Raw genomic sequence first — 14,824 nt, forward strand, 5'->3', positions numbered from 1 at the left:
CAGTTAAAGCAGTCCTGTGGGTTTCAGCAGATGGACTTAGAGTTGTGGATGAGAAAACAAAGGATCTTATAGTTGATCAGACAATAGAGAAGGTCTCCTTCTGTGCTCCAGATAGGAATTTTAACCAAGCATTTTCTTACATATGTCAAGATAGTACTACAAGACATTGGATATATCATTGCTTTATAGCTTTATGGCTGTAAAAGACATGGGAGACAACACACACACACACACACACACACACACACACACACACACACACGGATTATATTTCTTTGCAGTAATCTGGTTAACACTCTTTCTGAGAGCTGCTGAGGCCACTTGGGGTTGATAGTCTCAACTGCTCTCAGGGAGAGTGCTAACAACCAGATGACTGCAAAGTAATATACCATATTTTTCAGACTATAAGATGCACCTAGTTTTTGGGGAGGAAAACAAGGGTAAAAAAAATCTGCCTCCTAACATCCATCCGGTATTTATCTTGCCCATTCGCTGCCGCGACCGATTCTGGAACAGCTGATCAGCACCACACCAATCTCCTCCCCCCTGCAATATTCGCTATATAAGACACACAGTCATTTCCACCCACTTTTTTTTTGGGGGGGGAGTGTGTCTTATATTCCGAAAAATACAGTAAACCTTCCATCCTTCTCCCACCATCCTGTCAGAACATATCCTTCCATCCTCCCACCATCCAGGCACAACTTGATGAAGCTTCTTAGATGAGAAGCAAAATGCCATCATCGTCTTCCTCAAGGAAAAAAACAGTCCAGTCGCCTTTTGAAAAAACACCTTTTAGACAATTATGACCTGGGTGACTGAGAATCCCCACAGACATTTGGACACTAGAGGGAATTCGAAGGAACTAAAAATGACTATTAAAGAAGAACACTTACATTTGACTTTCTAATACAGAATGGAGCAAAATATCTTAACACTGAATATACTGTATTGAAGAACATTTTTGAACAATAGAGCCTGAAGTTAATTTTAAGAACATTTACCTTTGTAGATGGATTATGTTTAAAATATATCATAGAAGAGGAATAGGTTTTACCAGACAAGAGTGAGAGTGATTTGAAAGTGGGTTTGAAAATGGCAAGTTAAAAGATTGATGTGGAAAATAAAATGCTGCACTAGAAAATAAATTAAATAATGTTTTCATAATGAAAAGGGATATACGAATAAGACATCAAGAGTGCCCTGGATAACTTTTCTATATTGGATTTACAAAAAAGACTTTCAAAATGGCGTATTTGAGGCTCCCTAAGCTTGGTTGTTTGCTTGCTGATATTTCATTACACACCTAGGTAACATCATCAGTGTTAGTCAATGTGGGATTTTCTCCCTGTTTATAGGCTTTAATGTTGAAAGAACAGTCATTCTTCAATGGACTTTTGCCTACATAAAACACATAAATGGGAGAAATTTGCCTAATCTCCACAGAATTCACCCCCTACAACAAAACACTTAAACATTTGAGGCCCAAAAGCCAGGCACACCGGCAAACAAGTCTGTCACAATTTTTCAAGCCAGTTTGGGAAGGAAAATTGCCAATACCGTCAACAAGTTGTGAAAGCCAAAGTCGTAAAGTAAAACTGCCTGGTGTTGACATGTCATACTTGTTGATACCTTCTTAAAAAAAAGTTTCACCAACCTCTGCCTTAATTTTCGTGGGGCAAGCCAAGGTCAAGAGGTTTCTTTAAAGAGAAACACACATAAAACTAGATTATGTATTGATCAGTTGATGAAATTGTGACCAGAGGCTTGCAGAATCTTATACGTGTATTTCCCCTAGGAGCAATTCTTCAGTATTCACTAATTCAGTAATCACAACAGCTTCAAATAACATATCTACCACAAACAACAAATATATATTAACTTGTGGTATATTTTTGATGTTGTTCAGTTTTGCCCTTAACACAACTTAGATAATTACATTAGATCTTTCAGTTCTTAAACAACAGTACTTATGGATATTTCCTGCAGCTCTCCAGCACTGAATCATCATTGTGTCACTAGCACTGCACAGAGACACAGTAAACAAAAGCCACTAACTCTATGAGTTTTCCAGATTATTGTGTGCATTATAGTAGAGTACTTAAAGAGTTTTCAAACCAGGACTGTACACATGATATATAATCACAATTTTTAAAATATGTCCTTACATTTAAGAGCAATATAAGCAAAATAATAATAAAAAAGCACACCACACATTATAAACAGCATCAGAAGCACAACTAAGTAATGATCAATTTAAACAACTACCGGTATTTAAAAACAATCCTACATCTAGTAAGTGCTAGAATCAGCCACATTTGACTTTTAAAATTTATTCATCAAGACTTTCAGAAAGAAATTGTAAAGTTGCTTTGAATTTCAGTAAGATTCTTGTGGAAGCTATCAGAGAACTCTGGAGCCATTCACTTTTATAGTAGATTCTGGAAAGATCCCAAACTGCAAGGTATGAAAGAAGCAGTTCCTTTCCAGAGGTATCAGTAACCACCCTTTTCTGCTTGAGCCAAGAAAGGGGCTTTTTGTGCCAACTTAATTAATTTAATGGAATTCAGAATGAAGCCGAAGGTGTAGACAGTGGAAGATGGATTGTTGCAGCAGTAATTCAGATGAACTCAGGAGGGCAATACTTTTACAACTGATTTTATGTCAAAAGGATGCATCTTGTTAAATTAGCTAACAATGCTCCATGCTCATATATAGATACAAACATAAAGTGGAGGTCAACACACTTCTGGTAATGATGGATGGATGAAAGGAAGGAATAGTTTTTGCTGATATGGTAACCTATGGTTTCCAACTTAGACAAAACAATAATGTACCCATTATGTCTGAGCTGCAAATGGCTACCAAGTCAAATGTCAAGTATCCCTTAATCCAGGGTTTCTCAACCTTGTCAACTTGAAGATATCTGGACTTCAACTCCCATAATTCCCCAGCCAGCATTCGCTGGCTGGGGAATTCTGGGAGTTGAAGTCCAGACATCTTCAAGTTGACAAGGTTGAGAAACACTGCGCTTAATCAGTCACTTGGGAGGGAAAAGACTGGAGTTTATGGCTTATAAAAACACTTCTTTACAGTACAGATGGATGGTGATCTGTTTGCTTCATTCTTGCCTGCAAGAAGGAGTCTTATCCATCTGAGTTGTATTTGAGAGTTTTTTTTTTTGCTGAGAAAGCCTCTTCCTGAGGAAGGCATGAAGGGTCTGGAAAAAAAAATATTGTGGAGCTCTACAGGAGAGGTCTGTTTACATAAATTATATAATTTTCTGGTTCTATTGTATTAAAGATACAATTTAGTATATACAATGTTAAAATGTTTTGTTCCATTCCATATTGGTAAGTCAAATTTAAGTGTTCTCCTTTAATTATAATCTTTAGTTCCTTCTAATCCCCTTTAGTGTCTAACTTTCCAAGTCTCATCCTATCATGGTTTCTTATGGGAAGGATTCTTATAAATAATATCATTTCATAAATTAAATAAAAATATAATATACCGTAAATATATAATATATTTGGTATTTTTTAATGAAACAGTTTCCCACACATGTGTTTAAGAGATTTATTAGAACTCCCTCAAGGATGCAACACAATGAGTTACACCAGAACCAAATTATTTTGATGCTTCTCAAGATGTTTGGCTTGTGTGATATACCTCTATAGTCACACAGCTTAGAGTATATCAAAGAAAAATCTAGGTAGCTAGATGTTATTTCAATACTAATAACATTTCAGAGAAAAATGAAGGAGAATATTTGTAACTCAGGGTTCAAATGAGGGGTCCTTGGTGCTCTTTGAGCTTTGTTGTTTTCTTGCAGATGTTTCGTTATCCAAACTAGGTAACATCATCAATGCTAGTAAGGACTGGAGTTTTATACACGTCTTTGTTATATGTATGTCCTGTCCAGATATGTATTTTATATGTTTTATTGTACGCCGCCCCGAGTCCTTCGGGAGAGGGTGCGGCTAAGAAATAAATATTCATTCATTCATTCATTCATTCAATATTGCTGGGGCTGGTCTTAGTGGTTCTTTGGTTGGGCTGTTTACTGTTAGCTTGTTTGGCAGTTCCTTGATTGGGGTATTGTTTATTTGATTGTTGGCCTGAAGTTAATCTTGGAATTAATCTATGTTCATCTGGTTTCTGATTGCTGGTGGGGAGGCAGCTCCCTTTTTGACTAGTTGATTGTCTCTTTTGCATATTATGTATATATTGTTTGTGTCTATGTGCCTGTTGATGACTAATTTGTCAGAGTGCCAAGCTCTAGAAACTCCCTGGAGCTTTTGCTAGGGAAAACTAATCCTTTGCAAGAGAAAAGCATATATTTCACTAAATTCCTTAGCAAAGGATTTGAATGCTTAGCAAAAGGACAAGGTGTCAGGGTTCCAAATAGCACCCAAAATTAAATCAGAATCCAAGGCAAAATATTGCTGAAAGTTCCAATTTATTAAAAGAGCCATGTTGCCACATCTCGAAAACCCGAATCTGAAAGCTTCCTGGTTTTCCCTACCCAGCTGAAAGTTCAAGATCATGTCCCCACACCCACAAGTCCATCACATGATCCAATCTTCCACTGCCATGCTGGCAGTTCCACCCATCCAGTTCTGGTCAGGTGCAGAGAGGTAGAGCTAAAGGATGACCTTGGCTTCTAGGAAGGAATTTTATTTTGGCTACATAGCATTTAACTCCATACCATCCCCCCTCCCATTTTCCCACAATAGAAACAACATAGTAGAATAATAGAAAGTCTGGCAGGCCAAAGATTCAAAAGGAATATGGCTGCAGGCCTGACACAATGGTCATTAAGTTTGGCGTTTCAAACTCAAGTGTTTGTCCTAGATTTGGGAAGATTTCTTAATCTTGGTTCAACTGGGACCCTCCATTCAGAGATTTTTTAAAAAAAAAAACCTAATACTCTCAGTGTTCTAGTTCTTAACATTAGATGATAGAATAAATGGCTTTCAAGATAAACAATCTGTGTCTCATCAGTTTGCCTTAAATTATTTGTGGCTCAGAGTGCAGGTTTCCTGGTTAGTGTTTAATGTGCATCTTCCAAGTATCTGATCAAGAACAAAACTCACCAGACATCCTCCTCATGTCCTTCTTGCAGATGAATTGCTTTACTTTGGTTTGTGTCCACATAGTGCACTTCAGCAGAGAGGCCTCCAAGACTGAGGCCCTGTGAGTATACTGCTAGCTCCAACAGACATGAACTGGAGCTCCATGGCAGGATTGGACTGTGGAGGCTGAATGTGCATCTATCCAGGATCCTGCTAAGGTTCAGGAGAAGAATATCCCCTACAGGGAAAGAAAAGGTTGGGGAGAAAATACATTAAGAGCAAAGAAAAATAACAAGATAAATTAGAAACATTGAGAAAATAGCTTCAATTAAAATATGAATGAAGTTATTGAAGAGAAGAATAAAGAAGCTGGAAATAAATGAGAAAAATAGAATTTAAAATCATACATTGACCTTTCTGTAAAGACCTACATAGGCTATGGCAAATGTTCTCAAAGATATAGTCAGATTTTTATCCATACTCATTCAAAAGTAACTCCCTTCAATGAGGTTTATATATCTCCATGTTTGTGGCCATAGGGTTGCAAAGTTAATTGTTATGAACTTCCCTATAATGATCAAACTGTTGTTCAAGCATTCTGCTCCATGACTGAATTGAAGCAAAAAAAATCAGGGAGGGAGCTCACTACTCCCCCTTTCTGTCCTTCGGCTCATTACAGAGGACCATCCAGGCAACCATCCCTCCCATGTTTGGGCATACCAGGGGTTGTAGCACAAATACATACCTTTTTCCCTGGCCTAGATGATAAGGAAGATATATATGTGGCTTAGTGGCAATTACATCGGCCTAATATGCAATACAGCCCTGCTTCGATTCCCAGTAAGGGTATGGCTAGCTGATGAGAGCTAAATAGCTTGAAATAGATCTATACTAGTCTCCCTTTATTTATTTATCAGCACAAATACAACACACACACACACACACACACGCACATGAAGTAAATATATATATCTTTGTGTATGTGTGTGTGTGTGTATGTGTACACATACACACACTCACACACATGTATATAAATGAACACCATGGCAAATAGATGACTCAAACAACATGGTCTTGTATCATGAAAAGTTTTATAGATGAATACTGCACTTGGAATCCCATTGTAGCTCTTAAAGCAATAGGATACATGGATACATCAAAATATACCCAGCATTGCTAGCAGTGCTGTCTTTTGGACCAGTTGTAGCTTCTGAGTGATCTTTAAGAGCAGCCTCATGTTGAACACATGGCACATCCAACTGTGAAGTGACTAGAGCATCAGTAGGAACTATCAGTTCAAGACAAACCCTAGACAGCACTCAAGACTTAAATGGAGAAGTGCAATCCCATTAAGCTTAAAGATAGAAAGTTTCCTGATTTTTTTGTGGATGGGGGGTGGGGGAAGAGGGTGGGGGGTGGGGTGTAATCCAAAGCTACTTAGTTTGAGGATTAAGCCTGAGTCTGTTCCTCCCCATTCAGACCTGCAAGGCTTCTGGCCATTGGATAAGATCATTGATGACATCCCTTGGCTGTCCATGGATCAAAATATAAAGCTGGGCATCATCCCTGCATTGATGATATTGAACTTTGAATCAACAAATGGCCTCCTTTAATGGTTTAGTGAAAAATCTTAATAAGATACCTTAGAATGCCTGGAGGCATCTGTTTTGTCACTCTGAATTTCAGAGAATATGAAGTAAAATCATTCCCAATCTCATTTCACCAACACAGCAACATTAATCTTCCTTTTCTCTTTTTATTTTCTGCACAGTAGATAGATAAATAATTGTTTTCTAGGAAGCTAGTCTCTATATAGCTTCTGGCTGCATGAAAACATACACCATAAGAGTGTATTTTTTCCCAGTTCTCAATCCTCTGCAGGGAAACAAGGGAGAGTGCTTTACACTGAGATCATTAATCTATTTCTTTTTTAATAAATTGTTATTAAAAGTTTTACAAAGCATGTATAAACTAATACAAACTAAAATAGAAGCAAGAAAAACAATGCAGAAAGAAAAATTTAAAAACAAAAAGATGCTTCTGATTTCCTTTGCAGCAAATGTAACTACAATTACAAAATTATCTTAGTCTATGTTTACACAAAAGCTTACTTTTTCTATTTTCCAGGTTTTTTTAAATAATGAAGACCATAATCATAGCTGTGTTTTTTCCTGTTTCATGGAACAGTCATATAAGAGGTTTACACCCAACTATAAATGTTGAAGTTAGATCATTAGTCCATCTAGTTCAACAGTAAACTAATCTATCATTTCTTAATCAGATGTACGGTAATTGACCTGCATGATGCAGCTTGGTGGACATCAAATGGAGAATAGTGGTTCTATAGGTTATCAGATCAAGGAAGAGTAGTCTAGTTTAATTGACAGCAGCTTCCTAGCAGCTCCCTTTCAAGTAGCAATACTTCTAGCCTTAGCTGGTGCCCAATAATATTTAACACACATGCTCTGTCACTGAGCTGTGGCATTCTTGTGAAGCATTAGGAGCAAGCAGAAATAATGGCTGATATACCAAGTTAACATTTCAAACACTTCAATATGCATGGGCATATAGCATAATTTGTTGCAAGAGAAAGGAAAGTAACCTGAATGTTATGGGAACTTGACTTAACAGAATAACAGAGTTGGGAGGAACCTTGAAGGTCTTCTAGTCCAACCCTCTGTTCAAGCAGGAGACCCTATACCATTCCAGAAAATCAACTGTCCAGTCTCTTCTTAAAGCCTCTTGCTTTCTGGTGCTTTGGAGAATAATTTATCACCCTCTTCTTTGCGGCAGCCTCTTAGATATTGGAATACTGCTATCCTGTCATCCCTAGTCCTTCTTTTCATTAGACTAGGCATATCTAATTCCTGCAACTATACTTCATATGTTTTAGCCTCCAGCCTCCTAATCATCTTTGTTGCTCTTTTCGGCACTTTCCAGAATCTCGACATCTTCTTTTATAATATGATGACCAAAACTGGATGCAATAGTTTAAGTTATTTAAGTTGACTGTTAACTAAAGTCAACAGTTGTCTGTTAAGTTACTTAACTTATTCCAGTTAATAGAAGGGAGCGTGAATAAGCTGTAGCATGCCAGTGCCGTTAACATATGAATTGGCTCTTAGTTTCAGCATTTTCTGAAACTATTTTATTTTTTATTTTTCATGAGACAAAATGGGTTGGATTCTAGTAAAGAAAAAAGAGAGAATTAATGTTCTACAACTAGGGCTCCCTATAACATATATAGTTTTGTCTGCATTCATTTGAATGATTCTTATAGATAAACGACATTTAACACATGATGATGTGCATGGAATGGAGAATGTTCATTTGAGAAATATTATATATATTATATAAAAAGGCAACATTAAAAATAAAAATATGGTTTTCTGCCTGCATGGTCTTCTGTGATGAAGCCGAAGGACAGAAAGAGGGAGTAGTGACCTTCCTCCCATATTTGGGCATACCAGGGGTTGTAACACAAATACATACATACATACATGCATATATACACACATACATACATACATACATACATACATACATACATAAATTCTATTATATCATTAAGGACTAATATATATGGAGAGGAGAAGAAAGCCATTCTTGCAGGATCCAACAATCTGGGTCAGTCATCGGGAGCAGAGGTTTTGTCTTCTGAGCTTTCAGACTCGTACTGGAGTCCATCTTCAGGGATGTTCTCTAGCAGAGAGAAGTGGATGGGCTCCAGCATGAGTCTGAAAGCTCAGAAGACAAAACCTCAGTTCCCGGTGACTGACCCAGATTGGATCCTGCAACATTGTCCTGAGACATGTATATTTGCCTTCATTCATGAGAACCATTCTTGTTTGCTTCAGCAGTGTTGGGTACCATAAAGTAGTGAGTCCAACTGGGAAAGGAAGCTCTCTATGCAGACAGATAATTAACCACAAATATAAAGATGGAGCAAAAATGTATAACCTTCCAGATCTCTGTTGGATGAGATTATGTCCATAATGTGTTGATCTTCTTGAGAAGTCAGAGCAACAACTGAAGATAGTAGCCAGTCAGGTTGTCCAAAGCTATTAGCAGACATAATCCAAGAACAGTTCCATCCAAAATTACATGGAGTTTCTATAATAAAAAAGACAAAAAATCATTAAGGGAAATCAATCAATTAGCCAACCAACCAATCAAGTTATTATTATAATCAATGATACTAACTTTAATAAACGAGTTACATTTATGTTTTTATCAGACACAATACAAGTTGTCCTGCTATATGCAAACATAGAGTGGAAGAAATCCTTTGTCCCAGATTATTTCCTACTATATTTTAATAATAGTAAAGAAGTGATGTAAAATTAACTGTTGCACTGCTGTTACTGATAAAGTCCTGACTTTGCTGATTGGATGAATACCACGATTAAGCTATCTACCGGGGATACTAACTCATCTTTTTTCTGGATGCATTTTAGTAGTTGGTCACTGATTCAAAATCAGTGTCATATGGAGCAATTATAAAGGTACTCCATTCATGTCCTGATGCAGTATTCCCCTTTAGGATCAATTTTAAGAATGCAGGAAATAAAGTTTTGCAAGCTTTAAAAAAAAGCTAAATTGTCTGGAGTGCTGATTGGCTACCATTTCAAAACTTTCTCATATAGCAGTTATGCTTTTCAGAATGTCTCCTTTAATAAGAAAAAAAACCCACACTAATTTATGCATACATTTCTGCCTAACTTGCATGGAAGCTATCAGATGGAGAAGAATGATGACTGAACAACTATTCAATTTACTAGCATGTTTACTTATTGCTTCACTCATAAAATTGGTTTAGCCTGTGACACAAGAGCAACTTAAGTGCTCTTTTCATTTGGCTGTACATCCACTCTGACGTTATTCAGACTCCAGTTTACATTGGCTACTTCAGTAAAACTAGCAGAACTGTTTGCTCCACCCAACAGCCTTCAGAGGTGACAGCTTGTTCCATAATTAAAAATGTAACTAAGCAAAATTCTGAATGCTATAAATGATAGAAGAGCTATTATCAAGATAATGAAGGGCCTGGAGACTAAAACATACGAAGAAAGGTTGCAGTGGCCCCTAAATGTACCATAGTCTAAAAATTATTTTAAAAATTGATTATAAGACACTGGATATTTTTCTTTAAACTAGGACAGATTTTCTTTTCAAAAAATGCAGAATGTTATCTAAGCACTGTTAGCCCCAAGCAAAAAGGGCATATCTGTGTCATTCCCATTATTTTTACATCCATATATCTATCCTTCAATAGTTTTGGCTGTATTTGCAAATTGATCATTCACATTCCATCTTCCAAATATATTTTCTTCTGAAGGATTTCAAGCCTCAGTGAGATGTAGGCATGAAATAATTAAATAAAGCATGTGTCTTCTCTTCAGTTTGTAGTGCATGTTATGTAAAGAATGCATGTCATATGGGTTCTGGCTTGAAACGAAAACAAATTTCTCCAAATAATACTTGATTTAAAAAATGTTTTCTGTTACATAAGACGTGTTTTCCACTTAGCTGAATTAATTTGAAGGAACAAATAGGGTAAGATTTTTTTTTCTAAAGCTGCACGTTTGAATACAGGAACAGCAGGGGGAAAGCACACAGAAAATATATGCTAAAGAGAAATGATTACAAGATTAGTAATATTATTATTACTACTACTACTAACTACCTGCTTGTCTTGTCCAGTTCCTTTCTTGAGAAACAGTTGCTGCAGAAAATAAATAAGACTTTATTGGGATTAAATATTTATTGAATAACTTGATCTAAAAATTAACACTGCCAATACATCACTCCTTAGGCTCAAGAATAATTGAGAACAAAATATATTTTTTCTACAGTTTTTGCAAGCTAATTTACAAATATTTCTTCATACATTTTGAAATTTATTGATGGAACTGTCAAGTGTATCTGGAAAACAGTATTTAAAATTAAAAGAACTTGCCCAATTGCTACGGAACAAATAGAGAGTAATCACTGCTGGTGGTGCAGTGATTAAAGTGCAGTATTTCAGGCAAACTGTGCCCACAGTCTGAAGTTTGAGCCTGACGAAGCTCAACTTTGATTCAGTCCTCAATCCTTCCAAGATTGGTGAAATGAAGACCCTGATTGTTGGGGGCAATATGCAAAAAATGCTTCTACATTGTAAACTACTCAGAGAGTGCTGTAAAGTACTATTGGGTAGTATATAAGTCTAAATACTATTGCTATTTGTTGTCATGCTTCTCGGTTCTCAGAAGGATTTGGCTTGCTACAATTGGAAAGAGGACGTCAGACAAGACTGATCTTATCAACATGTACATGAAAGAAAAAAGGTCAGAACAAAACAGGTTTGCTAAAAATACTTCCTTGAAACATCAAGTTGACTATGTTCCATTGCAACAGCACTTAGAATGGCTCAGTATTTTGTTCTAACTTTGAAATGAAACCCTTTCAACACTAATGTTTTGTTTTAAGGGCTGTGAAAATATCAACAGACCCCTCACATCTTGGACATAAATTGTTTCAACTTCTGCCCTCAGAACGACACTATAGGGCACTGCACACCAGAACAACTAGACACAAGGACAGTTTTCCCCCAGATGTCTTCACTCTGCTTAACAACAAATTCCCACAACACTGTCAAATAATTTACTAAGACTGTATTACTATTATTCTTATCTTCCTTCCTAGTATCTATCTCTTCCCATTTATGACTATAACCATGTTGCTTGTATCTTTCAATTTATAGTGTTCTATTTGTTTACTAGTACGATTTGATAACTTATTAGTTACCTTGACTATCACTAAGTGTCGTATCTTTTTATTCTTTCTTTTTCCTAAATTTTTTTATTGTTTTAATTAAACAAGAACACAAAAAAAGAATCATCCTTCATTACATCTTGCAGAAAGCGTGTTGATTGGTTACAAATAAATTTCGTGCGTTATTACCACAATCATTATTTATACTTCCTTCATATTGAATTGTACATTTTAAATCAAAAATCTTTATGTATTTTACTATCAACGTACCACCATTCTCATTTAACCAGAATTATTTAAACGTGCTTTTATCTGGAATCATTTGTATTTAAAGACACAACCACCTACTGGCATTCATTAACTATTCCAATAAACCTCCAATAGTTACCCTTTTATAACATATTCTGGAAAAAAATCAATTAATAAGGTATCTAAACATTTCCCCCCCTTCCCCCCCCAACTCACTATTTAAGGCTTATATCTAATTGCTTTTACCAATGCCAACACATGTAGAAATCGTTAAACATTATCCATTAGCATTTCCTTGTTATTATTGTAGTTAGCTAAAAATTATTTACTATTTATATCACATCTCCTCTCATCAGACCCAAGAATGATTACATCTTTATAACAAAATCTAAACAAAAATTTGTTAGTAAAATTGATAAATCTTTTTCCCAGGTCCCAATTTGTAGTTTATATCAAGGTTGCTTTTACTAGTTAAAAATATTATTTCATTATTATTATCGTAATGAATTATTTGCTAACAAATAAACATTTAAAGAAACAATCTAAAAGCATCTACAAAGTCCTACTTATTAATCACCAAAGATTAACTAAGTTTTTTATTATCAACATTCATTATCAACCTGTATCTTTCCAGTAACAGAACAGTCTTATCTCTTTTGCCAGTTGTTGTGTCAATTCTCTTATTAACTTCTTTATAAGGTTTTTAAAAACTTCTCTCCACACTTTTTTGCTTAAAATATCTTTCAGGTAGTCTCGTTGCCCTTGAACTGGTATTGAAATTAGCGTATCTTTGATTATCAGACGTATTTCTGAAACTGTTTCTCTTCCTAATTTCATCATCAATTCCATATCTTGACACGAGGGATAGAGCTCCAGATTATCAAATTCACTTTTCCATATTCCCTTCTTTCCACTTTCACTCATGAATGTTCCATTAGTAAGTTCATCTGTTATCTTATCTTTATCTTCTATATCTTCATTCACTTCTTTACTTTTTGGGGCTCCAACCCCTTCATCTTTTGCTGTACAAGACAATAGTCTATCCAACGTCTTCTCAAATCTCCCAAATCCTTCCAATATGTTTTGAATTCCAACCAAAAAATCTTGAAAACTTAAGGTTTCCTCATCTGCATATTGATACATATTTCCAAGAAGAAAAAAAGAAAAAAGAGGAGAAAGAAGAAGAAAAAAGTCTAAAATCCACTGCCACTCTAGCCTTCAATGTCTTTTTTGTGTATATAAGTACCTTTATTTTGAAATGACTTAAGCACAAGTTCTTTTAATTTTTTCAAAAAGGAAGGGTTCTACTTTTTCTTTTCTTTTCCTTCCCTTGCCAAGATATTTCACAAAGGCACCTGCCAAAACAATCTGTGCCCTTGGCTCCTTATCAGTCTCAAGTAAGCTGCAAAGCCTCCAGTTACAGAGTCAGTAAAATCAAAGGAAAGAGAACAAAGGATACATTGTTTCAAAAAAGGGGAAAAAACCAAGTTCTGGCTTCCGAGTGGCCAAAAGATTCGACTTTCTCCTATTTGTTTCAAGCTTATGGAAAACAAAGGTCTTTAAATGTCTTTAATGAAGTTTAATAAGCAGTAGTAGGGAGGATTGGTAGAATAAAAAAGGTTTTAGTTCAGCCAAAAAATAAGGTAGCAAAGAATAGGAGAAAAAAAATCAATTCATTCACTTAAGAGGAGAAACAGGAAGCATTACAATCACTTCAATCCACAAAACATTGTTACAAAGAAAAAGGGGAAAAAAGACTTTCTAAGGCAGTCCAATAAATATAAATTTTGCCGCTTTATTCTTTTGCTTAAAGGGCTAATTTATCTTTTTAAAAAAGTTTCTTTGGACAATCATTCTCAAAGAAAAAATCTCACCAGATGGACTCACTTTCACTGCCTTCTTTCCGGAGCTGTCTCCGACTTTGTCAGCCTAGGGCTGTCTGTTTACCACCGGCTTGGAGAGCTTCCCTTGGGTCAATCAGGGACTTTGCGATGTCCCTGAGACCAGCAAGGATTTGTCTCCCTGTTCACCATCTCTTTGGGACGGTTTAGGTCCATATGGACCATACAGCGATAAAAGTATCAACGGTGGTCACGGGCTGTCGAGACTGCATGTTGTGTCATCGTGACGTTGGCTCAACTCGTATCTTTTTATTCTTGATGAATGTATTTTATTCTCTTTATGTACACTGAGAGCATATGCATCAAAGACAAATTCCTTGTGTGTCCCATCACACTTGGCCAATAAAGAATTCTATTCTATTCTATTCTATTCTATTCTATTCTACCTTAAGAGCATTTAAAAAAATCATTTTGAGATCTGAATGGTTTGATAGTTTGAATGGACTATTGCCATAAAATATTCTATGACTGCTCAAAACAGCCAAGTTTTGTCTCAATCTTGAACAAAGCCTTAAAACACACACATTTTGTTTCAAGCTCAGAATGCTTTAAAATGACTGTTTCAAGCTTGACACATTTTTTCCACATTCCTGAACTTTATTCGCGAATTAAATAAATATCATTTTTTTCTGAAGGCTTGGTTTAAATGAGAACTAATGCACCAACTATGTAACATATTATATCTCTTATCATACTCGGGCCAGATTTAATGTACATTCATTTAACCTTACATCAAAATCTATATCCCTATCAGATGTATGTACACTGAAAGTCAGCAATGGCTTAAAATATTTATTCAGTTCGCTCATTTTCATTCACCTGTTCCCTAAATCTTAAAGGTCT

General features: G+C 35.9%; 1 protein-coding gene across 9 annotated transcripts in view; it reads right to left on the minus strand.

Moving 5' to 3' along the window:
• The window catches only part of LTK (leukocyte receptor tyrosine kinase), a 140,305-nt gene that overhangs the window by 76,899 nt on the left and 48,582 nt on the right, over positions 1-14,824 (minus strand). For 4 of the 9 annotated variants that reach the window (XM_081935727.1, XM_081935731.1, XM_081935732.1 and 1 more), the window contains exons 3-5: positions 10,762-10,800; positions 9,036-9,188; positions 5,097-5,313 (exon numbers count right to left, since the gene is read on the minus strand). In XM_081935727.1, the coding sequence (XP_081791853.1) occupies positions 5,097-5,313; positions 9,036-9,188; positions 10,762-10,800 (409 nt within the window). Of the gene's footprint in view, positions 1-5,096; positions 5,314-9,035; positions 9,189-10,761; positions 10,801-12,700; positions 13,292-14,824 lie in introns of those variants that run through there. The other 5 variants (XM_081935729.1, XM_081935733.1, XM_081935730.1 and 2 more) reach the window with 2 other exon arrangements.

The sequence above is a fragment of the Natrix helvetica genome (assembly GCF_964273705.1).
Source record: "Natrix helvetica genome assembly, chromosome: 1".
In the NCBI taxonomy this organism is placed as follows: Eukaryota; Metazoa; Chordata; class Lepidosauria; order Squamata; family Natricidae; genus Natrix; species Natrix helvetica.